The sequence below is a fragment of the Rattus norvegicus genome, chromosome 1 (assembly GCF_036323735.1).
Source record: "Rattus norvegicus strain BN/NHsdMcwi chromosome 1, GRCr8, whole genome shotgun sequence".
NCBI lineage: Eukaryota > Metazoa > Chordata > Mammalia > Rodentia > Muridae > Rattus > Rattus norvegicus.
The window spans coordinates 246,182,035-246,207,895 of NC_086019.1; the positions used below are offsets into that span (position 1 = coordinate 246,182,035).

At 41.5% G+C, this 25,861-nt stretch overlaps 1 protein-coding gene across 2 annotated transcripts in view; it reads left to right on the top strand.

Annotated features, from left to right (window-relative positions):
- Cyp2c11 (cytochrome P450, subfamily 2, polypeptide 11) overlaps positions 1-25,861 on the top strand; it is a 36,230-nt gene that overhangs the window by 6,819 nt on the left and 3,550 nt on the right. For both annotated transcript variants that reach the window (NM_019184.2, XM_008760364.4), the window contains exons 4-7: positions 3,389-3,549; positions 6,552-6,728; positions 12,826-12,967; positions 24,442-24,629. In NM_019184.2, coding sequence (NP_062057.2) covers positions 3,389-3,549; positions 6,552-6,728; positions 12,826-12,967; positions 24,442-24,629 — 668 coding nt within the window. The remainder of the gene's footprint in view (positions 1-3,388; positions 3,550-6,551; positions 6,729-12,825; positions 12,968-24,441; positions 24,630-25,861) is intronic.

Here is a 25,861-nt window from a genome sequence, read left to right on the forward strand (position 1 = left end):
GGTACATCTATACAATGGAGTACTACTCAGCTATCAAAAACAATGATTTCATGAAATTCATAGGCAAATGGATGGAACTTGAAAATATCTTCCTCAGTGAGGTAACCCAGTCACAAAAAAACACACTCACAGGTAAGTGAATACAGTCCCCAAAGCTTGGATTACCCAAGATTTTCATAGACCACATGAAGCTCAAGAAGAAGAACAACCAAAGTGTGGATGCTTCAGTCCTTAGAAGGGGGAACAAAAATATTCATTGGAGGAGATATAGAGACAAAGTTTGGAGCAGAAATTGAAGAAATGGACATTCAGAGCCTGCCCCACCTGGGGATCCAACCCATATACATACAGCCACTAAATCCAGACAATATTGGGGATGCCAAGAAGTGCATGCTGACAGGAGCTTGATATAGGTGTCTCCTGACAGACTCTGCCAGAGCATGACAACTACAGAGGCAGGTGCTCACAGTCAATTGTTGAACTGAGAACAGGGCTCTAACTGGTGTAGTTAGAGAAAGGACAGAAGGAATGTAAGGGATTTGCAGCCCCATAAGAACAATATCAACCAACCAGAGCTCCCAGGGACTAAACCACCACCCAAAGAGTACACATGGCTTTAGCTGCATATGTTGCAGAGGATGGCCTTGTGGTGCACCAATGGGAGAAGAAACCTTTGGTCCTGCCAAGGCTGTTTCCCCCAGTGTAGGGGAATGTTTGGGTGGGGAGGCAGGAAGGGGTGGGTTGATGGTGGGGGAACACCCTCATAGAAGAAGGAGTAGGGGGATGGGATAGGGCGTTTATGGATGGAAAACAGAAAAATGTGATAACATTTGAAATGTAAGTAAATAAAAATCCAAAAAAGACATCAAAACAACAACAACAACGACATCACCACCACCACCACCACCACCACCACCACCACCACCACCACCACCACCACCACCACCACCACCACCACCACCACCACCACCAAACTACCTATATTATGTTGATGGTTTTTCATGCAATAGCATCAATGTCCACTAGAGGGTGAGCTTTGATAAAAATGTGGGCTCTGGTGGTATTAAAGGTTATTTTCACAATAGGAACCTCTTGTTAGTTTTCCACCCTGGACTATGAACATGGTTACTACTTAGCAATTTAACGTTTATGTTTGACCTGTGTGTTATTAATGATATTTTTAAAAATTTAACTTATTTAGGGCAGACGAAGCTGTCTTTTTCGCCCCATATTTATTTATTTATTTATTTATTTATTTATTTATCTATTTATTTATTTTATCTTTATTAACTTGAGTATTTCTTTCTTTTTTTATCTTTATTAACTTGAGTATATCTTATTTACATTTCGATTGTTATTCCCCTTCCCGGGATCCCGGTCAACATCCCCCTAACCCCTACCCCTTCCCTTCTTTATGGGTGTTCCCCTCCCCATCCTCCCCCCATTACCACCCTTCCCCCAACAATCACGTTCACTGGGGTTCAGTCTTGACAGGGCCAAGGGCCCTTCCACTGGTGCTCTTACTAGGCTATTCATTGCTACCTATGAGGATGGAGCCCAGGGTCAGTCCATGTATAGTCTTTGGGTAGTGGCTTAGTCCCTGGAAGCTCTGGTTGGTTGGCATTGTTGTACATATGGGGTCTCGAGCCCCTTCAAGCTCTTCCAGTCCTTTCTCTGATTCCTTCTACAGGGGTTCTGTTCTCAGTTCAGTGATTTGCTGCTGGCATTCGCCTCTGTATTTGCTGTATTCTGGGTGTGTCTCTCAGGAGAGATCTACATCCGGTTTCTGTCGACCTGCACTTCTGCAGTACTGGAGGTCTCTCTTGCCCTGCAGTCTCAGGAGTGCCCTACTGTCTGGGCGATGAGCTCTCTCTCCCACCGGGTTTGGGAGCGGGGAGTTGTGGGCCAGGATCAGGGAGGTTCGGGCCCCAGCTAGAAACTGGAAGTGCCCGGTCCCAGAGGCATTTTGCCTTTGTGTGTCCTGAGTCCACCAGGCAGTCACTTGGATTAGTAAATTTGGTCTTACCTCTGGTCTCTCCTGGGCCTGAAGTCACTCCTCAGATCCAGGTTTCACCTCTCTGTGAGTGCTGCAAACCATAAGGGCCTGCCCCTCCTTCTCTTGGGACCCTGTGTACAGGGGGCTCAGATGGAGCTAAGTGTTTTCCTCTAGAGTCAGAAATGTGGGCAGAGAGTAGTCTCCTCTGGCTTCCCAGGCGTGTCTGCCCCCCTGAAGGTCTAGCTCTCCCTCCCATGGGATTTGGGTCAACCTTTCTTTTTTTGGTCTTCTTTTCTGCTGGTTATATTTGCAATTCCTTCAAATATTCATCTGTGTTAAAGATGGTTAGATTATTCTTTTCTTCCTTCCTATACTAATATTCTATAATTCTATTAATTATCTATAAGCTTTCTAGAGAGATGTGATTCTGTGTTTGTAACTGTTAGGTCTTTAAAATTGCTTTGTGTTTCTTCTTCTGTTCTTTCTCCTCCTCCTCTTCCTCCTTCCCTCCTCCTCTTCCTCCTTCTCCTCCTTCTTTTGAGACAAGGGTTTTGATGTGTAGTTCAGACAGGTCTAGGACTTTCAGACTGGTTGTGTTGGATAACTCTCAGCTCTCCTCTTGTGTTTCCTGAGTGCTGGGATTACAGATGGCTACTATCATGCCTAGCACTATTTAAATACCTGTTTTAAAAACATCATTTCCACATCATTCTTCTTTTCCTTGCCAAAGAGGTCACTCAGGCCCAATGTGTAAACAAAGGCAGAGACACTAATATAATGTTTGGATAACCATCCAGAAACAAGGGTAGAAGGAGTTGGGTTTTTCCCATTAATTCATTTATTTATTTACTTTACATCCCAATTAGAAGGTGTTATTAAATCAGGTCTAAAAAAACAGTGTTCTGGTTTTTGATATACCATAATTCTACCTAATAGAGTATTTCTAGGAACCTATTTATTTATTTATTTAATTTATTTTTGAGAAAAGTTTTCTTTATGTAACTGCCCATGGCTCTCCTAGAACTGGCTCTATGCCCAATTCTGCCTCATAACTGCTGGGTTTAAAGGGCTGTACCATCAACACCTGGTTAAGCATGTTCTTATTTTTAATCTCTTTACTTTATTTTATGTGCACTGGTGTTTTGCTGCATCTACATCTGGGTCAGATGTTGGAGTCACAGACAGCTGTGAGCTGCCATGCTGCTCCTGGTATTTGAACCTGGGTCCTCTGGAAGACTATTTAGTGTCCTTAACCTCTGAGGCATATCTCTGGGTCCTTCTAGGAATTTATTAATTCAGAGTTTATAAAATATATACTATTATCAATATACTATTAAAGAGTCTTTTATGTATATGTATTAACGTTTATTTTTACTATTTCCCACTACCTAGGTGCCCCTTTTGATCCCACCTTTATCCTGGGCTGTGCTCCCTGCAATGTGATATGCTCCATTATTTTCCAGAATCGCTTTGATTATAAAGATCCGACTTTTCTTAACTTGATGCACAGATTTAATGAAAACTTCAGGCTTTTCAGCTCCCCATGGCTACAGGTGAGGTCAAGGCTTTTCTTTCTAAGAAGCCATCTAGGTTTTTTCTCTGAGAAGACCACAGCATTATCTGGATTTATTCCTTTTCAGACATTTCAGAGATGCAATGTGCAACTTTCTTTTTTACTTCCTCCTTCCCTCCCTTCCTCCTTCTCTCCCTTCATCCCTAGTCCCCTTCTTCCTTCCTTTATTTCTCTCTGTCTTCTCTCTCTGCCTTCTCTCTCTCTCTCTCTCTCTCTCTCTCTCTCTCTCTCTCTCTCTGTGTGTGTGTGTGTGTGTGTGTGTGTGTGTGTGTGTGTGTGTTGTGTTGCAGAAACCAAAGCTGGAGTTCTGGGTGGTTATGAGCTTTATGATTCTGTGAACCGTACTCCGGTTCTTCAAGATGAGCTTGTTCTCTTAACTGCTAAGCTGTATCCCCAGGTGTTGTTGCAGGTTATTAAATATTCCTTTGTACTTTTATGTTCTGAAGGCAGAAAGTATTAGTAAATTCCTAAACCATATGTTTTATCATACTTGTTCTCCGAAGTGTCTGTCTCTTTAGCTGCTGACAGATTCTACTCTCCTATGTAAGAGTTAAAGATGACAGAAAGGAAAATAGAGAAGAGAAGGAAGGAAGGAGATAATGTAGAGATACAAACAGTAGAGCAAAGAAAGCAAAAGATGAGAAGTAGGGAGTGGAAGAGTGGAACAGTAGAAGAGACATGAAGAAGTTCCCACCAGACTAGCTGTATGCCTAGTCCCAGTCCCAGAGTTAAGGAATCAGCAGAAGTGCATGCTTAGAACTTTTCCCCAGGTACTTTCTTAGTTTTTACCTGTCATGGGTGTTCCATGGCTCTTGAAACATCAGTATACATGGATGTTTTTGAGTGTCCTGATTTTTCAAAGACAGCCTCTCCCCAGCTCTTCTTCCGGTTATTCCTGTTCTGCCAGGAGCTGTAATTGTTTTCTTTGGTCGCAGGTGACCCTATGCTGCCTGGAGGAATATTGAGGTTTTTTGATAGTCTTTACAATGTTTCCACCCTGATGAGTTCTAAGTTAGGTGAAACAAAGACAAATGCTTTGGCTAGTATTTCAGCTTCTTCCCCTAGACCCTTGTTAGGTTAAAACACAAAACTATCACCCCCACCACCCAGGCAGAATCAATAGCCACAGTACTATACACTGGGGACAGGACTCTTGTTATGGATGCCACCAAGACAGGGCAGAGGTGACACAAGTGCAAAGCAATGCTACGATGCCTTCCTAGTTTTTTCCCTCAACTTTCCATTGGTTTATGTGAACAGTTACTACTTTCCATACTTCTAATAAAGTTAGTTCAGACAATTTTTGATTTTAGGTTTATGCGTATGTGTGTATGTGTGTATGTGTGTGTGTGTGTGTTTTCACATTACTGTCATCTTGGGATATAATGGATGTGTTAAGACAGCAGAGGACTTTATTCTTCAGAAGAGAATACAAATGCCTAGAAAACATAAAACCACAAAAGTCCAAGCATTACCTTGGTAGTTGCAGAGGCATGCCCAGGTTCTTGATAGCTGTCTAGGAGACTGTTGCAATCCTTCTATCTATAACAGGCTTGTCTGCCAATCTAAGTTCATTTTCATCCCTTCACCTAACAGTGATTTTCTTTAAAGAGTTTATTTATTTATTTCATGTATATGAGTGCTCTGTTCGCATGTACACGTGCAGGCCAGAAGACAGCATCAGATCACATTACAGGTGGTTGTGAGCCTCCATGAGGCTACTAGGAATTGAACTCAGGACCTCTGGAAGAGTGGCCAGTGCTCTTAATCGCTGAGCCATCTCTCCAGTCCCAGCAGTGAATTTGCCATTGAGGTTATCAAAGTTAAAGAATGTTTGGGAGCACAGAGGCTGTCAGGAACTTTTGAGTACTAGGGCTTCCAAAGCAAAGACTCAGCCTAGCTGAAGCTAGGCTCTGGCTGAGAAAGTAGGTTGGGTTTTTAAGATGATTGACATCTGGGTATATAAAACCTAACTCTGTTGGGTTGTCATGTTCAAAAACATCACCATCTACTAAACTGGCATCCTACTTTGTAGACGAGAGTTACATAGTTTTATCGGAATCATTTGACCACTATTGTATATAAATATTTGTCCATAAAATGTTTCCATAAAATGTCCATAGAATTGAGTTTCATGATATCCTCGAGCCCTTCCCAGTAGAAATATTATGGAATAACTCTAGTCTGTCTCTGGTTCACTGAACTTCCCTGATCTCTTAGTTTATCTCATGCAGGAGAGTTATGGACTTCCAGTAGTTTAAGATTGGAGGTATAAAGGAGAGAGTGGAAGAAAGGTGCTTTAGTAATATAAAAAAATATTGGTTTGACTGTTGGAGATGCTTATTATCCCTGGTCATGTGATCAGTTCAGTGTAGTCTTTGCAGCATTTTCCTTTATACATATCGTGTACACTGAAATGTTTCTCCTGAAGTTTATCCTGGTTTGTAAAAAAATGTATTCTTTCTTCATATATTACATCCCTACCACAGCTACTTCTCCCTCCAGTCACCCTAGTCACCTCCTCCCTTGTCTCACAGATCTCTTCCTTTGTTTCCCTTCAGAAAAGAGCAGGCCCCCCAGGGATATCAATGGAAGATGACTTAACCAGTTATAATTATACTAGGTACAAACTCTCATATTAAGGCTGGGGATGGTAAACAGTAGGAAGAAAAGGTCCTAAGAGCAGGCAATAAAGTCAGAGATCCTGCCCTCTCAGATTCTTTGGAATCCCACAAAAACACAAAGTCACACAAATATAACATGTGCAGAGGATTTATCTCAGACTCATACAGGCTCTGTGATTGTTGCTCCAGTCTCTGTCAGCCCCTATGATTCCTGCTTAGTACATTCTGTGGGCCTTGTTCTACTGGTGTCTTCGACCCCCTCCCCTTGCTTTGCCTAATGTGTGGCTGTCACCCTAGTTTCTAACTAGGGTCATGGTACTCATGACTTGAGTTTAATTAATGATCTTTAATCTTCAAGGTCTGCAATACTTTCCCTGCCATTATTGATTACTTCCCTGGAAGTCATAACCAAGTACTTAAGAATTTCTTCTATATAAAAAACTATGTTTTGGAGAAAGTAAAAGAACACCAAGAGTCCTTGGACAAGGACAATCCTCGGGACTTCATTGATTGTTTCTTGAACAAAATGGAACAGGTAAAATATTATTTGTTGTGTTGCATTATCTGATTTGTTGATGATTTCTGTAATTACTAAGAATGCATAACTGTTCAGGCAAGAAGTACTTTAAGTGAAGTACTTTCTGTGTGCATGGAACTGGACTAGCAACCATAAACGGTTTAAAAATTACATTGTTATATAACTGGAACATGTGGGAACAGCTTTTAAGTATCAACAAGCTGTCTGAGTCAAGAGAGGATAAGTACCAGGTAAAGTAGAAAAACAAGTCAGGCATTAAAAATACCCAGCATTGGAAGAAAAGGGGACATGGTTATATCAGAGTATGTGGGAGAAGGAGAAGAAACCCACTGGGCAAGTTTCCTGGATGACCTGAAGTTTGATACAGATATTCGAGTATTTTAATCCAGGAAGAGGGGAGAGGATTTCACCTGGGCACAATGAAGTGATGCAGTAAAGAGTTGGGGCGGATGGATCTGTAGTTGAGTATAGTTGGAAATGAGGAGGGACATGTTTTTCAAGCACTCTACAAACATACATATTGTCATGAGAATCTGTATCTGTAAGCCTGAATAAGAGTCTAATGCACATTATACTCAGGATAAGTTTCCTGTAAACTCTATAGGATGAGCTATATGGTACCTGCTTTAGCTTGATAAATGTCTAGATGGTAGATGTGTAGATTCAGAAATAAATTCTAGGTGTCCATTTTCATAGTCCATTAGCTTTGTTTTAGTTAATGGGATGGATGCTGCAAATAGCAGGAGCTATGTTGGAAAGTTCAATAGTAAGAAATATTCTGTGCCTTGGTAAGTTTAACCAGGAGGAAAGGATTGACATGGTCAATTAGAATAGTGGTAGGAAAGGTTCAGGAACAATTGCAGAATTGGGGTAGTACGATTCTAGGAGCCAGAGATCAGGGAGGACTGGACTAATACAGTTCATTCGGGAAATAGTGACATACTGAGGGGAGGAAAAGAACAGAAGAAGCTATAAAGAGCTGGCTGTGGGCTCAAACCTCGCTGATCCTGGCCTACAGCTCCCTGCTCCCAAACCCCATGGTACAGAGAGCTGATCACCCAGAAGTGTGAGCAATCCTGAGACTGCAGGGCAGGAGAGACTGCCACTGTTGCCCACCTTTGCCCACATCCTTGGCCCAAGAGAAAACTGTATAGTGCCTCTGGGCATTGGAAGATTAGATCAGTCAAGCTGCAGGAGCCCTGCACTCCAAACTGCACCTGGATCTGAGCAGACCTGGTGAAACAGCTCCCTGCACCCAAATCCCATGGGAGGGAGAGCTAGAACTTCAGAGGAGCAGACACGCCTGGGAAACCAGAGGAGACTACTCTCTATCCACATTCTGACTCAAGAGGAAAACACCTAGTGCCATGTGGGCCCCCTGTGCACAGGGACCTAGGAGAAGTTGGGGCAGGCCCTTTTGGTTCCTGCCCACTGGGCCAGCTGAAAACCAGTGAACAGGAACAACTACAGGACTGAGAGCAGAACACTCTGTTCCCATAACTGGCTGAGAGAAAACAGGAAAACAGGTCTACAGCACTCCTGACACACAGGCCTATAGGAAGGTCAAGCCACTGTCAGAAATAGCAAAATAAGGTAACACCAGAGACAACCTGATGGCAAGAGGCAAGCTCAGGAACCCAAGCAACAGAAACCAAGACTACATGGCATCATCGAAGCCCAATTCTCCCACCAAAGCAAACACAGAATATCCAAACACACCAGAAAATCAAAATCTAGATTTAAAATCATATTTGACCATGATGCTGGAGGACTTCAAGAAAGACATGAAGAACTTCCTCAGAGAAATGCAGGAAAACATAAATAAACAAGTAGAAGCCTATAGAGAGGAATCACAAAAATCCCTGAAAGAATTCCAGGAAAACACAATCAAACAGTTGAAGGAATTAAAAATGGAAATAGAAGCAATGAAGAAAGAACACAGGGAAACAACCCTGGATATAGAAGACCAAAGGAAGAGACAAGGAGCCATAGATACAAGCATCACCAGCAGAATACAAGAGGTAGAAAGAATCTCAGGAGCAGAAGATTCCATAGAAATCATCGACACAACTGTCAAAGATAATGTAAAATGGAAAAAGCTACTGGTCCAAAACATACAGGAAATCCAGGACCCAATGAGAAGATCAAACCTAAGGATAATAGGTATAGAAGAGAGTGAAGACTGCCAGCTCAAAGGACCAGTAAATATCTTCAGCAAAACCATAGAAGAAAACTTCCCTAACCTAAAGAAAGAGATGCCCATAAACATACAAGAAGCCTACAGAACTCCAAATAGATTGGACCAGAAAAGAAACTCCTCCCATCGGATAATAGTCAAAACACAAAATGCACAAAACAAAGAAAAAATATTAAAAGCAGTAAGGGAAAAAGGTAAAGTAACATATAAAGGCAGACCTATCAGAATTACACCAGACTTCTAACCAGAGATTATGAAAGCCAGAAGATCCTGAACAAGTGTCATACAGGCCCTAAGAGAACACAAATGCCATCCCAGGTTACTGTATTCAGCAAAACTCTCAATTAACATAGATGGAGAGTATACAAAGAACTCAAGACCCAGAGAGTCAAATAACCCTATTAAAAATGGGGTTCAGGGCTAAACAAAGAATTCACAGCTGAGGAATGCCGAATGACTGAGAAACACCTAAAAAATGTTCAACATCTTCAGTCATAAGGGAAATGCAAATCAAAACAACCCTGAGATTCCACCTCACACCAGTGAGAATGGCTAAGATCAAAAACTCAGGTGACAGCAAATGCTGGCGAGGATGTGGAGAAAGTGGAACACTCCTCCATTGGTGGTGGGATTGCAGACTACTACAACCATTCTTTTTTTTTCGGAGCTGGGGACCAAACCCAGGGCCTTGCGCTTGCTAGGCAAGCGCTCTACCACTGAGCTAAATCCCCAACCCCTACAACCATTCTTGAAATCACTCTGGAGGTTCCTCAGAAAATTGGACATTGAACTACTGGAGGACTCAGCTATACCTCTCTTGGGCATATACCCAAAAGATGCCCCAACATATAACAAAGACACATGCCCACTAAGTTCATAGCAGCCTTATTTATAATAGCCAGAAGCTGAAAAGAACCCAGATGCCCTTCAACAGAAAATGTGGTACATCTACACAATGGAATATTACTCAGCTATCAAAAACAATGACTTCATGAAATTCATAGGCAAATGGATGGAACTGGAAAATATCATCCTGAGTGAGGTAAGCCACTCACAGAAAAACACACATGGTATGTACTCAATGATAAGTGGATATTTGCCCAAATGGCCGAATTACCCTAGATGCACAGAACACATGAACCTCAAGAAGGATGATCAAAATGTGGATGTTCCCTCCTTCTTTAAAAGGGGATCAAGAATACCCTTAGGAAGGGATAGGGATGCAAAGATTAAAATAGAGGTAGAAGGAACACCCATTCAGAGCCTGCCCCACATGTGGCCCATACATATACAGCTACCAAACTAGATAAGATGGATGAAGCAAAGTGGTGCAGGCTGACAGGAACTGGATGTTTATCTTTCCTGAGAGACACAGTCAGAATATGGTAAATACATAGGCGAATGCCATCATTAAACCACTGAACTGAGAACGGGACCCCCGTTGAAGGAATCAGAGAAAGGACTGAAAGAGCTGAAGGGGCTTGAGACCCCATATGAACAATAATGCCAACCAACCAGAGCTTCCAGGGACTAAGCCACTACCCATGGACTGACCCTGGGCTCCAAATGCATAGGTAGCAACGAATAGCCTAGAAGGGGTACCAGTGGCAGGGGAAGCCCTTGGCCCTGCCAAGGCTGGAATCCCAGTCAACGTGATTGTTGTGGTGGTGGTGGTGGTGGGGGATGGGAAGGGGAACACCCATATAGAAGAGGAGGGTGAGAGTTTAGGTGGTTTTTGGCCTGGAAACTGGGAAAGGGAATAACATTTGAAATGTAAATAAGAAATACCCAATTTAATAAAGATGGAGAAAAAAAGAGCCGAGTGTGGAGAGGAAGGGCAGCATGTGACAGCCACTATTTCTTGTCCCCTCTTGTATCATTAGACAGAGAGGTGAAGCTCATTAGTCAAAGTGATATCAAAGTGTTGACAAGGTGACCATCAAAGCATTTTCAATGGAGGTTAGGTTGTCATATGGAACGAAATGTAGAGGAGGTAACAATGGGAAGAAACTGCCAGAGAAAAGAAGTCAATTACTCTCATTCTGTGCCTGTCTTCTGGTTGGTAAGGATTATCATTACCACTGAGACAGACTCCCATAATGCTGTGAAGACTGCTCACCTCAGTGCACTGAGTGACCTACAAGGTCTATGTTACTTACCTTAGGATTTTTGCCTTAGTGCTGCATTTAAAAACAGGTGTTGCTCCTTGAACCTAAGTATATTTTTATAATCTAGCCATTTATTAACTATGGCTTGATACTATCTGTGCATAATTGTGTGTGTGTGTGTGTGTGTGTGTATTTTTGTATGCATAGGTATACATTTAGGCACAGATGTGTGCATCTGTGGTTTAGAGGCCAACCTTAGGTATTACTCCTCATCACTGGTCACTCATGAGAGTGACCCATCAGCTTGAAGAAATCAAGTCATGCTCTCTGCAGCCCTGGAGACACATAGTCCTCCTCTCTGCAACACACACACACACACACACACACACACACACACACACTCACTCACTCACACACACATCTCAAGTAAGATTTATGATCAGGCCAAGTACCTTTCTCCATGCATTGATTCATGTAGACTAAATCAGACTGAATTATGTATAGAAATTTCTGCCAGTCCCAGAAAACTTGTAAAAAATCAGAATGTCCTCTACAGTTTCTGAACTTTCTTTCTCTCTCCCTTTGTATCCTGTCACATTGTCATGGACATGTCTCTCATGAACAGCATCACAAGAGCCTGGAAGGTAAAAGAAATATGGCTTCTTGTAGTTTTTATTAGTTCTTTGAGAGTTTCATAGATGATTTCATCAATCTTTCACCTTGTGTGTCTGTACCTTTTTATGTTTTAATTGATTCCTTATAATGAAACTTCTTCCCAGGTTTTAAGCAGGCCACTTTCCCTCAAAGGCCCTGCCATGCTGTCTTCAAAATGAGACACTATCCCTTCCAATGCTCTCCCATTCATGTTCTGACTAATCATGGCTCTGTTCTCACACCTCTCTCTCTCTCTCCCTCTCTCTCTCTCTCTCTCTCTCTCTCTCTCTCTCTCTCTCTCTCTCTCTCAATGAATCTCACATATCAATGATAATTTATCATCTTTCTCAACTGACATTTGTATTTCTAACAGTACTATTAGTCTCACACAGTTCAGCATTCATAATGAGGAAATCAGTATTGTAACTGCACAAATCCTTTAACAAAAGGATTAGTTGCAACATCTTTACAAGAATTATTTTCATTGTTATGGCTTGGACCTTTCTTAAACGTGTAACAAAGAACCATGTGCTAAAGACCTGCTTGGCTTTATTTATCCTTTATGGGTCATGCTGTCACCGTTGTCTCTTTCCCCTTTCTTTGCTTTCTGCCTATGAGAGGTGAGTAGCTCTGCTTTACCGCATTTCTTTCTACCAAAATGTTCTGTCTCCTTATGTTCCCAGTGTTCCAGGGCCAAGCAGTCCAGGACCAAACAGCTAGATCAATAGCAGCAGTGACTCTTCCTCCTAATTAGTAATGATTCTTATTGTATTGTCAAAGTGATGGAAAACTGACTACATTGCTTTAAACTTTTATATATGTGTATATAAATATAGCTAATGTAATATATCTTTGTTCCATAATGTTATCAAATGACCAAATAATTATCATATTCATTACTTCTCATGAGTATCATTTGTGGTGAGAACATTGATATTCTACAATTGTAACAATTTTGAAGGGAAATATGGAGTGGGTAAATTAATAATGCTTCCTGCTTTCCTGTTTAGTTACTATAGTTTTAGTACTAGACTTTGCATTGTTTATGCTTCTTATCTTTAAGAACAAACAATTATTTTTGATTGATTGTAATTGAATATGCCAGCAAACCAAGTAATATCCAGATAAATCCTAGGAAAAGCACAATCCGCAGTCTGAGTTTACCCTTGAAAGCTTGGTGGCTACTGTAACTGACATGTTTGGAGCTGGCACAGAAACAACAAGTACCACTCTGAGGTATGGACTCCTGCTGCTGCTGAAACACGTGGATGTCACAGGTACGACTAAAGACAAGAGGGTGGGGGAACTCAATATAAATGCTTGAAAGGCACCACCCATGCTCTTCACTGAATCTCTTGCAGAGACCCCATTACTGAATTTGCTCTGTTGCTAGCTGTAACATGTACATATGAGTAAGAAATAAAAATGAGGCAATTTTTCACAATAGTGGGGAGTGACTGAGATAAACAAGACAATGCAAACAGTAGCAGAAGCATGAGGCTCTGATTTTAGAGACCTTACTCTGAAAATGTCTCTGCATTTACTGGGAGGTGTCTGTAGCAGGCATATATGTCACTGACAAGTGTAGACTGTTGCCTTGTCTTCCTGAGGAATACAGTGTCATAGTGCATTTTCTTTCTTCATCACAAAATAATGGAGATTATATACTTTATAAAGAAAATTATACCAGCTCCCTGTTCTTTTTAAAAATTTTTATTAGATAGATTTCTTTTTTTTTATTTTTTATTTTTTTTGGTTCTTTTTTTTCGGAGCTGGGGACCGAACCCTGGGCCTTGCGCTTCCTAGGCAAGCACTCTGCCACTGAGCCAAATCCCCAACCCCTCTTTTTTTTTATTAACTTGAGTATTTCTTATTTACATTTCTAATGTTATTCCCTTTCCTGGTTTCCAGGCCAACATCCCCCTAGCCCCTCCCCCTCCTCTTCTATATGGGTGTTCCCCTCTCCATCCTCCCCCCATTACCGCACTCCCCCCAACAATCACATTCCCTGGGGGTTCAGTCTTAGCAGGACCAAGGGCTTCCAGTTCCACTGGTGCTCTTACTAGGCTGTTCATTGCTACCTATGAGGTCAGAGTCCAGGGTCAGTCATGTATAGTCTTTAGGTAGTGGCTTAGTCCCTGGAAGCTCTGGTTGGTTGGCATTGTTGTTCATATGGGGTCTCGAGCCCCTTCAAGCTCTTCCAGTCCTTTCTCTGATTCCTTCAACGTGAGTCCAGTTCTCAGTTCAGTGATTTGCTGCTGGCATTCGCCTATGTATTTGCTGTATTCTGGCTGTGTCTCTCAGGAGCGATCTACATTCGGTTCCTGTCGGCCTGCACTTCTTTGCTTCATCCATCTTGTCTAATTGGGTGGCTGTATATGTATGGGCCACATGTGGGGCAGGCTCTGAATGGGTGTTCCTTCAGTCTCTGTTTTAATCTTTGCCTCTCTATTCTCTGCCAAGGGTATTCTTGTTCCCCTTTTAAAGAAGTAGTGAAACATTCACATTTTGATCATCTGTCTTGAGTTTCACGTGTTCTGTGCATCTAGGGTAATTCAAGCATTTGGGCTAATAGCCACTTAATATGAGTGCATACCATGTGTGTTTTTCTGTGAGTGGGTTACCTCACTCAGGATGATATTTTCCAGTTCCCTCCATTTGCCTACGAATTTCATAAAGTCATTGTTTTGAGAGCTGAGTAATATTCCATTGTGTAGATGTACCACATTTCTATATCCATTCCTCTGTTGAAGGGCATCTGGGTTCTTTCTAGCTTCTGGCTATTACAAATAAGGCTGCTATGAACACAGTGCAGCACGTGTCTTTTTTATATGTTGGGGCATCTTTTAGGTATATGCCCAAGAGAGGTATAGCTGGGTCCTCAGGTAGTTCAATGTCCAATTTTCTGAGGAACCTCCAGACTGATTTCCAGAATGGTTGTACCAGTCTGCAATCCCACCAACAATGGAGGAGTGTTCCTCTTTCTCCACATCCTCGCCAGCATCTGCTGTCACCTGAGTTTTTTTTTTTTTTTTTAGATTTATTTATTTATTATATATAAGTACACTGTAGCTGTCTTCAGAAACACCAGAAGAGGGCATCAGATCTCTTTACAGATGGTTGTGAGCCACCATGTGGTTGCTGGGAATTGAACTCATGACCTCTGGAAGAGCAGTCGGGTGCTCTTAACCGCTGAGCCATCTCTCCAGCCCTGTCACCTGAGTTTTTGATCTTAGCCATTCTCACTGGTGTGAGGTGAAATCTCAGGGTTGTTTTGATTTGCATTTCCCTTATGACTAAAGATGTTGAACATTCCTTTAGGTGTTTCTCAGCCATTCAGCATTCGTCAGCTGTGAATTCTTTGTTTAGCTCTGAACCCCATTTTTTTTTAAATAAACAACTGTCCATTTATTCTGGGGATATAGCTCAGTGGTGAGCACCTGCCTAGTATATGTGAAGCCTGTTTCTGGTGGGCCCCTACCTGGGAGGTGGAAGGCCATCTCAAAGGGTAGCCATACTCTTAGCTCTAAAAGATGCTACCCCTTTTTTTTCTTTTTTTTTATTTTTTATTAACTTGAGTATTTCTTATATACATTTCGAGTGTTATTCCCTTTCCCGGTTTCCGGGCAAACATCCCCCTCCCCCCTCCCCTTCCTTATGGGTGTTCCCCTCCCAATCCTCCCCCCATTGCCGCCCTCCCCCCATAGACTAGTTCACTGGGGGTTCAGTCTTAGCAGGACCCAGGGCTTCCCCTTCCACTGGTGCTCTTACTAGGATATTCATCGCTACCTATGGGGTCAGAGTCCAGGGTCAGTCCATGTATAGTCTTTAGGTAGTGGCTTAGTCCCTGGAAGCTCTGGTTGCTTGGCATTGTTGTACTTTTGGGGTCTCGAGCCCCTTCAAGCTCTTCCAGTTCTTTCTCTGATTCCTTCAACAGGGGACCTATTCTCAGTTCAGTGGTTTGCTGCTGGCATTCGCCTCTGTATTTGCTGTATTCTGGCTGTGTCTCTCAGGAGCGATCTACATCCGGCTCCTGTCGGTCTGCACTTCTTTGCTTCATCCATCTTGTCTAATTGGGTGGCTGTATATGTATGGGCCACATGTGGGGCAGGCTCTGAATGGGTGTTCCTTCAGTCTCTGTTTTAATCTTTGCCTCTCCCTTCCCTGCCAAGGGTATTCTTTTTCCTCATTTAAAGAAGGAGTGAAGCATTCAATTTTGATCATCCGTCTTGAGTTTCGTTTGTTCTAGGGATCTAGGGTAATTCAAGCATTTGGGCTAATAGCCACTTATCAATGAGTGCATACCATGTATGTCTTTCTGTGATTGGGTTAGCTCACTCAGGATGATATTTTCCAGTTCCAACCATTTGCCTACGAATTTCACAAACTCGTTGTTTTTGATAGCTGAGTAATATTCCATTGTGTAGATGTACCACATTTTCTGTATCCATTCCTCTGTTGAAGGGCATCTGGGTTCTTTCCAGCTTCTGGCTATTATAAATAAGGCTGCGATGAACATAGTGGAGCACGTGTCTCTTTTATATGTTGAGGCATCTTTTGGGTATATGCCCAAGAGAGGTATAGCTGGATCCTCAGGCAGTTCAATGTCCAATTTTCTGAGGAACCTCCAGACTGATTTCCAGAATGCTGAACCCCATTTTTTTAATAGGGTTATTTGTCTCCCTGTGGTCTAACTTCTTGAGTTCTTTGTATATTTTGGATATAAGGCCTCTATCTGTTATAGGATTGGTAAAATCTTTTCCCAATCTGTTGGTTGCTGTTTTGTCCTAATGACAGTGTCTTTTGCCTTACAGAAGCTTTGCAGTTTTATGAGATCCCATTTGTCAATTCTTGATCTTAGAGCATAAGCCATTGGTGTTTTGTTCAGGAAATTTTCTCCAGTGCCCATGTGTTCGAGTTGCTGCCCCAGTTTTTCTTCTATTAGTTTGAGTGTGTCTGGTTTGATGTGGAGGTCCTTGATCCACTTGGACTTAAGCTTTGTACAGGGTGATAAGCATGGATCGATCTGCATTCTTCCACATGGTGACCTCCAGTTGAACCAGCACCATTTGCTGAAAATGCTATCTTTTTTCCATTGGATGGTTTTGGCTCCTTTGTCAAAAATCAAATGACCATAGGTGTGTGGGTTCATTTCTGGGTCTTCAATTCTATTCTATTGGTCTATCTGTCTGTCTCTGTACCAATACCATGCAGTTTTGATCACTATTGCTCTGTAATACTGCTTGAGTTCAGGGATAGTGATTCCCCTTGAAGTCCTTTTATTGTTGAGGATAGTTTTAGCTATCCTGGGTTTTTTGTTATTCCAGATGAATTTGCAAATTGTTCTGTTTAACTCTTTGAAGAATTGGATTGGTATTTTGATGGGGATTGCATTGAATCTGTAGATTGCTTTTGGTAAAATGGCCATTTTTATTATATTAATCCTGCCAATCCATGAGCATGGGAGATCTTTCCATCTTCTGAGGTCTTCTTCAATTTCTTTCTTCAGAGGCTTGAAGTTCTTATTGTACAGATCTTTTACTTGCTTGGTTAAAGTCACACCGAGGTACTTTATATTATTTGGATCTATAATGAAGGGTATTGTTTCCCTAATTTCTTTCTTGGTTTGTTTCTCTTTTGTGTAGAGGAAGGCTACTGATTTATTTGAGTTAATTTTATACCCAGCCACTTTGCTGAAGTTGTTTATCAGCTTTAGTAGTTCTCTGGTGGAACTTTTGGGATCACTTAAATATACTATCATATCATCTGCAAATAGTGATATTTTGACTACTTCTTTTCCAATCTGTATCCTCTTGATCTCCTTTTGTTGTCTGATTGCTCTGGTTAGAACTTCAAGAACTATATTGAATAAGAAGGGAGAGAGTGGGCAGCCTTGTCTAGTCCCTGATTTTACTGGGATTGCTTCAAGTTTCTCTCAATTTAGTTTAATGTTAGCAACTGTTTTGCTGTATATGGCTTTTACTACGTTTAGGTATGGGCCTTGCATTCCTAGTCTTTCCAGGACTTTTATCATGAAGGGGTGTTGAATTTTGTCAAATGCTTTCTCAGCATCTAATGAAATGATCATGTGGTTTTGTTCTTTCAGTTTGTTTATATAATGGATCACGTTGATGGTTTTCCGTATATTAAACCATCCCTGCATGCCTGGGACGAAGCCTACTTGATCATGGTGGATGATTGTTTTGATGCGCTCTTGGATTCGGTTTGGCAGAATTTTATTGAGTATTTTTGCGTCGATATTCATAAGGGAAATTGGTATGAAGTTCTCTTTCTTTGTTGGGTCTTTGTGTGGTTTAGGTATAAGAGTAATTGTGGTTTCATAGAAGGAATTCGGTAGTGCTCCATCTGTTTCAATTTTGTGGAATAGTTTGAATAGTATTGGTGTGAGGTCTTCTATGAAGGTCTGATAGAATTCTGCACTGAGCGGATCTGGACCTGGGCTCTTTTTGGTTGGGATACCTTTAATGACTGCTTATATTTTGCTAGGAGTTGTGGGGTTGTTTAAATGGTTTATCAGTTCCTGATTTAACCTAGGCACCTGGTGTCTGTCTAGGAAATTGTCCACTTCCTGCAAATTTTCAAGTTTTGTTGAATATAGGCTTTTGTAGTAGGACCTGATGATTTTTTTGAATTTCCTCTGATTATGTCTCCCTTTTCATTTCTGATTTTGTTAAGCTGGACACACTATCTGTGTCCTCTTGTTAGACTGGCTAAAGGTTTATCTATCTTGTTGATTTTCTCAAAGAATCAACTTTTGGTTCTGTTGATACTTTCTATGGTCCTTTTTGTTTCTACTTGGTTGATTTCAGCTCTGAGATTGATTATTTCCTGCCTTCTACTCCTTCTCGGTGTATTTGCTTCTTTTTGTTTTAGAGCTTTTAGGTGTGCTGTTAAGCTGTTGACATATGCTCTCTCCTGTTTCTTTCTGCAGGCACTCAGCGCTATGAGTTTTCCTCTTAGCACAGCTTTCATTGTGTCCCATAAGTTTGGGTATGTTGTACCTTCATTTTCATTAAATTCTAAGAAGTCTTTAAATTCTTTCTTTATTTCTTCCTTGACCAGGTTATCGTTGAGTAAAGCTTTGTTCAGCTTCCACGTATATGTTGGCATTCTTCCCTTATTGTTATTGAAGACCAGCTTTAGGCCATGGTGGTCTGATAGCACGCATGGGATTATTTCTATCTTTCTGTATCTGTTGAGGCCTGTTTTTTGACCAATTATATGGTCAATTTTGGAGAAAGTACTATAAAGTGCTGAGAAGAATGTATATCCTTTTGCTTTAGGATAGAGTGGTCTATAAACATCTGTTAAGTGTATTTGGTTCATGACTTCTCTTACTCTGTCTACGTCTCTGTTTAATTTCTGTTTCCATGATCTGTCCATTGATGAGAGTGGGGTGTTGAAATCTCCTGCTATTATTGTGTGAGGTGCAATGTGTGCTTTGAGCTTTAGTAAGGTTTCTTTTTCGTATGTAGGTGCCCTTGTATTTGGAGCATAGATAGTTCATCTTGGTGGATTTTTCCTTTGATGAATATGAAGTGTCCTTCCTTATCTTTTTTTATGACTTTTAGTTGAAAATTGATTTTATTCGATATTAGACTGGCTACTCCAGCTTGCTTCTTCCTACCATTTGCTTGGAAATTTGTTTTCCAGCCTTTTACTCTGAGGTAGTATCTGTCTTTGTCTCTGAGGTGTGTTTCCTGTAGGCAGCAGAATGCAGGGTCCTCGTGGCGTATCCAGTTTGTTAATCTATGTCTTTTTATTGGGGAGTTGACACCATTGATGTTGAGAGATATTAAGGGATATTGATTATTGCTTCCTGTTATATTCATATTTGGATGTGACGTTATGTTTGTGTGCTCTTCTTCTCTTTGTTTTGTTGCCAAGGCCTTTAGTTTCTTGCTTTTTCTAGGGTGTAGCTTGTCTCCTTATGTTGGGCGTTACCATTTATTATTATTCGTAGTGTTGGATTTGTAGAAAGATATGGTGTAAATTTGGTTTTTTCATGGAATATCTTGGTTTCTTCATCTATGTTAATTGAGAGTTTTGCAGGATACAGTAACCTGGGCTGGCATTTGTGTTCTCTTAGGGCCTGTATGACATTTGTCCAGGATCTTTTGGCTTTCATAGTCTCTGGCGAGAATTCTGGTGTGATTCTGATAGGTCTGCCTTTATATGTTACTTGACTTTTTCCCCTTACTGCTTTTAATATTCTTTCTTTGTTTTGTGCATTTTGTGTTTTGACTATTATCCGATGGGAGGAGTTTCTTTTCTGGTCCAATCTATTTGGAGTTTTGCAGGCTTCTTGTATGCTTATGGGCATGTCTCTCTTTAGGTTATGGAAGTTTTCTTCTATGATTTTGCTGAAGATATTTACTGGTCCTTTGAGCTGGGAGTCTTCACTCTCTTCTATACTTATTCTCCTTAGGTTTGATCTTCTCATTGGGTCCTGGATTTCCTGTATGTTTTGGACCAGTAGCTTTTTCCATTTTACATTATCTTTGACAGTTGTGTCGATGATTTCTATGGAATCTTCTGCTCCTGAGATTCTCTCTTCCACCTCTTGTATTCTGTTGGTGATGCTTGTATCTATGGCTCCTTGTCTCTTCCTTTGGTCTTCTATGTCCAGGGTTTTTTCCCTCTGTTCTTTCTTCATTGCTTCTATTTCCATTTTTAATTCCTTCAACTGTTTGATTGTGTTTTCCTGGAATTCTTTCAGGGATTTTTGTGATTCCTCTCTATAAGCTTCTACTTGTTCATTTATGTTTTCCTGCATTTCTCTAAGGGAGCTCTTCATGTCTTTCTTGAAGTCCTCCAGCATCATGACCAAATATGATTTAAATCTAGATCTTGCTGTTCTGTTGTGTTTGGATATCCAGTGTTTGCTTTGGTGGGAGAATTGGGCTTCGATGATGCCATGTAGTCTTGGTTTCTGTTGCTTGGGTTCCTGCAGTTGCCTCTTGCCATCAGATTATCTCTGTTGTTACTTTTTTCTGCTTTTTCTGACAGTGGCTTGACCTTCCTATAGGCCTGTGTGTCAGGAGTGCTGTAGACCTGTTTTCCTGTTTTCTTTCAGCCAGTTATGGGAACAGAGTGTTCTGCTTTTGGGCGTGTAGTTGTTCCTGTCTAGTGGTCTTCAGGTGTTACTGTGGGCGTGTGTCCTGAGTCCATCAGGCAGGTCACCTGGAGCAGAAAAGTTGGTCTTACATGTGGTCCCGAGGCTCAAGTTTGCTTGTGTGGTGTTGCTTATGAGCTCTATGTGAGGGCAGCAATCAGGAGGCCCTCTGCCACCCTTTCTGGGAGTCCCCGTGCACCAGGGTCCCAGATGGCATTTGATGTTTTCCTCTGGAGTCAGAAATGTGGGCAGAGTGTAGTCTCTTCCTGCTTCCCAGGCTTGTCTCCCTCTCTGAAGGTTTAGCTCTCCCTCCCTCGGGATTTGGGTGCAGAGAACTGTTAATCCACTCCCTTCAGGTTCCAGCGGTGTCTCCTGTGCAGGGGACCTGCAGCTCCAGTGCCCCTATCTACCGTTTCCCAGAGGCCGTGTATAGTTTCCTCTTGGGCCGGGAATGTCGGCAGAGGTGGGCAGTATTGGTGGTCTCTTCTGCTCTGCAGTCTCAGGAGTGCCCACCTGTCCAGGCGGTGAGCTCTCTCTCCCACGGGGTTTGGGAGCAGTGAGCTGCAGGCCTGGATCATCGAGGTTTGATATATTTCTTTACTTACATTTCAAATGTTATTCCCCTTCCCAGTTTCCTGTCCATAAGCCCCTGTCCCCTCCTCTCCTCCTCCCCATACGTGTATTCCCCCATACATCCTCCTTACTGCCCCCTCCCCATATTCCCCTTCATTAGGGGTCCAACCTTGGCAGGACCAAGGGCTTCCTGGCTTCCTTTCCTTAGTACCCCAACAAGGCTATTCTCTGCTACATATGAAGTTGGAGCCCTGGGTCAGTTCATGTATAGTCTTTTGGTAGTGTTTAGATCCTCGAAGCTCTGTTTGGTTGGCATTGTTGTTCTTATGGGGTTGCAAGCTCCTTCAACTCTTTCAGTACTTCCTCTAATTACCCCCAAGGGAGTACTCTGGTCAGTTCGGTGGTTTGCTGCAAGCATTGACCTCTGTATTGGACATGCTCTGGATGTGTCCCTCAGGAGAAATCTATATCCGGTTCCTCTCAGCATGCATTTTTTAGCTTCATCAATCTTATCTAGTTTTGGTGGCTGTATATATATGGACCACATGTGGGTCAGGCTCTGAATGGTCATTCCTTGTGTCGCTGCTCTAAATGTTGCTTCCATACCCCCTCTCATGGATTCCCCCCCCCCCCTTTTAAGGAGTGGGAGCATCTGCATTTTGGTCATCCTTCTTCTTTAGCTTCCTGTGGTCTGTGGATTGTGGGTAATTGAGCTTTTTGGCTAATATCCACTTATCAATAGGTCCACACATGTGAGAGTGGTGAGTGACCCATGTAGAGGAGGCACTCAGGGGCAGTGCCAGGGTTTCTCTTTTTTTGGTTCTTTTTTTTCCGGAGCTGGGGACCGAACCCAGGGCCTTGCGCTTCCTAGGCAAGCGCTCTACCACTGAGCTAAATCCCCAACCCCGTGCCAGGGTTTCTCATAACAATACCTCCTATTCTGGCTTTAGGAGAGACAGTAGAATATGTGGGTATGAGGAATCTTAGACAGAAGAGAGATATGAGTGACAACCCGATAAATTCTGATAATTAAAATCATCCTTAGGTAATTATATCTAGATAATCAAAAATAATCTGCAAACTTGAGCATTTATGATAATTTAAAGCTATTATCTAATATTGGGAATTTAAATAAGTTCTTTTGTGTCCAAGAATGTATAAATCATATAATGCAAGAAATATTACCTGTAAGAAATATTCATAATATTAAAGTGATATAAGAATGAGCATATATATGAGAAAAATTATAATTGTACGGTAGGAGAGAGAGGGTATGTGGCTACATGAGAGAGAGTGTATGCAAGAGAGAGCAGAACAAAGAGACAGACAGAGAGAGAGACAGACAGACAGAGAGGAGTGTCTATTTGGGTATATTGTTTATTTTATATGTATATATAAATATGTGATTCATCATCTCTTTTAGAAGGGACTTTGAGAAATTGTTTGTAAATAGTATAGCAAAACAATAGAAACAGAAGTACCTCTGGATGTGAACATAAATTGCCTAAGATACTTCAAGATGTTCCAAAGAAGGGTTGGAGAGATGGCATAGAGGTTGAGAGCACTGACTACTCTTCCGGAGGTCCTGAGTTCAGTTCCCAGCAAGCACATGGTGACTCGCAACCATGTAAAGGGATCTGATTCCCTATTGTGATGTGTCTGAGGACAGCTACAGTGTACTCATATGCCTAAAAATAAATAAATAATTCTTTAAAAAAAGAATGTTTCAAAGTGAGTTTATTGCATTTGGCAAATGGGACAACCAATGGGAATTTTCAGATAAGATCACACACACATCCATCAGCCAGGAGAATTCAATTACTACCTTATGATAATTTGATATGGCACTAACTCTTTTTTATATTTAGAAACACCCTGGCTATAGGGCTAAAAACTTCTCTGACTGAGTCATAACTTAAAATAACCCATTTATTCTAGTCTATGTTCTGCAGTGTGACTTGTTACTAGTGCTCAGGTACTACATGTCCATCTCATCATATCTTCTTGGCCAAATATCCCACACCTGGCATAGTCCCAGCACCCACTCAGCCTTCTGAGTGTCTCACTTCCTATTTCCTTCCTAAGCTATAGGCCATCAAATTTATTATTGACAGGTGCCACAGACACAAGATAATTTCTCTACAGTTACCCCTTTTCATCCAATAAAAGGCTTTCTCTTTTAAACAAAATCTGTACACAAATATGACAATTAGGAAACAATTATGAAAACCATAAGGTAAGATTTACATTTATAATGACAAGTATATAGTATTTTGCGATTATAGAAAATATTTACTTATCTATCATATCTTGGCTATTTTATGGTTTTGTATTTATCTCAATTTCTAACTATTATTACAAACCTCAAAACATCCTTTTAGATATAAAACATCTTCTTAAATCCTATACAACTTAAGCTTAATTGCGAGACTATAACTAGTCTTTAACCTCATCAGAGACCTGAGAAAGAGTGAATATTACCTGAGTAAGTAGGATGTGAAGGCAAGCAGCTTCCTAGACCAAGAATTGACAAACAGCTGGCTGCCTGGACAGCTACCCAGCAATCTCTATAAAGTTAGAGTATCTGTCTTCAGCCTTCTGGCCCAGTATATCTGACAGACATATTTGTAAAGTCGGAGTTGTGAAGGACTTGCTTACCTTGTCTTGGCAGAATTCAATAGTCAGCTCTCCTGCGTTTTAATTTGTCTGTTTTGGAAAGTATTTATGACACTAAGTCTCACTTTCTGCTTTTTTGTCTTTGCAGGGACAGGGACAGTAATTTCTTAGTTCATACTTGTAAGGCATCTGTATAGTGAATGCAAATACATCTTATTTGCATTCATTATCCTGTATGATAATATATACAAGTATATCTACTTAGTAAGTGCCTGTTTTTTAGGTTCTATTTCCCTATGGCATTAAAAGTGTAGGTGGACTTAGGCCTATGATGCTTTTGGGACACTTTCTCATGCTCCATGCTACACTGACATGTGGCAGTTGTGCCAGTTTTCTCCAATGACATCATTTTCTTTGTCTTACTAGCTAAAGTCCAGGAAGAGATAGAACGTGTAATTGGCAGAAACCGGAGCCCCTGCATGAAAGACAGGAGCCAGATGCCCTACACGGATGCTGTAGTGCATGAGATCCAGAGATATATTGACCTTGTCCCCACAAACCTGCCTCATTTAGTGACACGTGATATAAAATTCAGAAACTACTTCATTCCCAAGGTAAGCTTGTTTCACATTGCATCTCAGCGTTGATGAAGTTTCCAAATTCACATTGTGGTTTCCCATATTGTTGCAAATTTCTAAGAAGATAATTAAAAGTAATAATATGTAAAAATGTCTTAAAAGCAAAAGTATAGCTCTTTAATAACATAATCTTAGAATTATTGAGTTTCTAACTTTTCATTAATGATTACTAGCATGATATTTTGTTGCTGTTATAAACTCCATGACTAAGGGCAACTTGGGGACAAAAGAGTTTATTTAATCTTACAGGTCAGAGTCCATCATTGAGGAAAGTTAGGTCAGGAACTCTAGAAGAGCAGTCACTCTTCCAGGGCATGGACTTAAAGCAGAAGCCTTGGAGCAATGCTGCTTGCTGGTGTTCTTTTCGTGGGTAGTGTTGAGACAGCTTTATTATCCAACCCAGGCTCACTTTTCTGGCACCAGTCACAGTTTGCTGGATCCTTTTACATAAACTATCAGTCAAGACAGGCATACTATTAGGCCAATCTGAACAAAACAATTTTTCATTTGAAGTTCCTCTTTTTTAAAAAAATATTTATCTTTATTTTTTCCAGTCCAGTTGTTATCTCCCTCCTGGTCCACCCTCTGACACTTCCTCATCCCATTTCTCTCTCCTTCTGGCTCTGTGAGGATGTCTCATCCCATCCCCAACTCATCCCGCCAGGTCTTCCACTCCCTGAGTCCTCAAGTTTATCCAGGGTTAGCAGTGTATTCTTTCTCCGAGGCAAGACCAGGCAGTTCTCTACTATATGTGTCTGGGGCCCTGGGCTAGCTAGTGTACACTGCCCGGTCAGTGTCTCAGAGATCTCAGTGGTCCAGGTTAGTTGAGATTGCTGGTTTCCCCCCTCCTTAACTCCTTCCAGCCTTTCCCTAATTTAACCACAGGATCCCCCACATGATTAGGTATTGGTAGGTGGTGGTGGTAGAACAGTAGAGAAGCCCCGAGGGCCAGCAGAATGAAAGGAAATATACAATATCAGAGGGTGGTAGTTAGGGGGATTCTCTAGAATGTACCAGAGACTTGGGAGGTGAGAGAATCTCAGGAGTCAGAGGAACTGACCCTTAAATGAAATGCCCAACAGTGGGGAGATGGATGGGGTTGCCTTCCCACAGTGAAAAACTCTGACCCAGAATTGTTCCTGTCTAAAAGAACTGCAGGGACAAAAATGGAGAAGATCCTGAGGTAGAGGAGGTCCAGTGACCGCCCC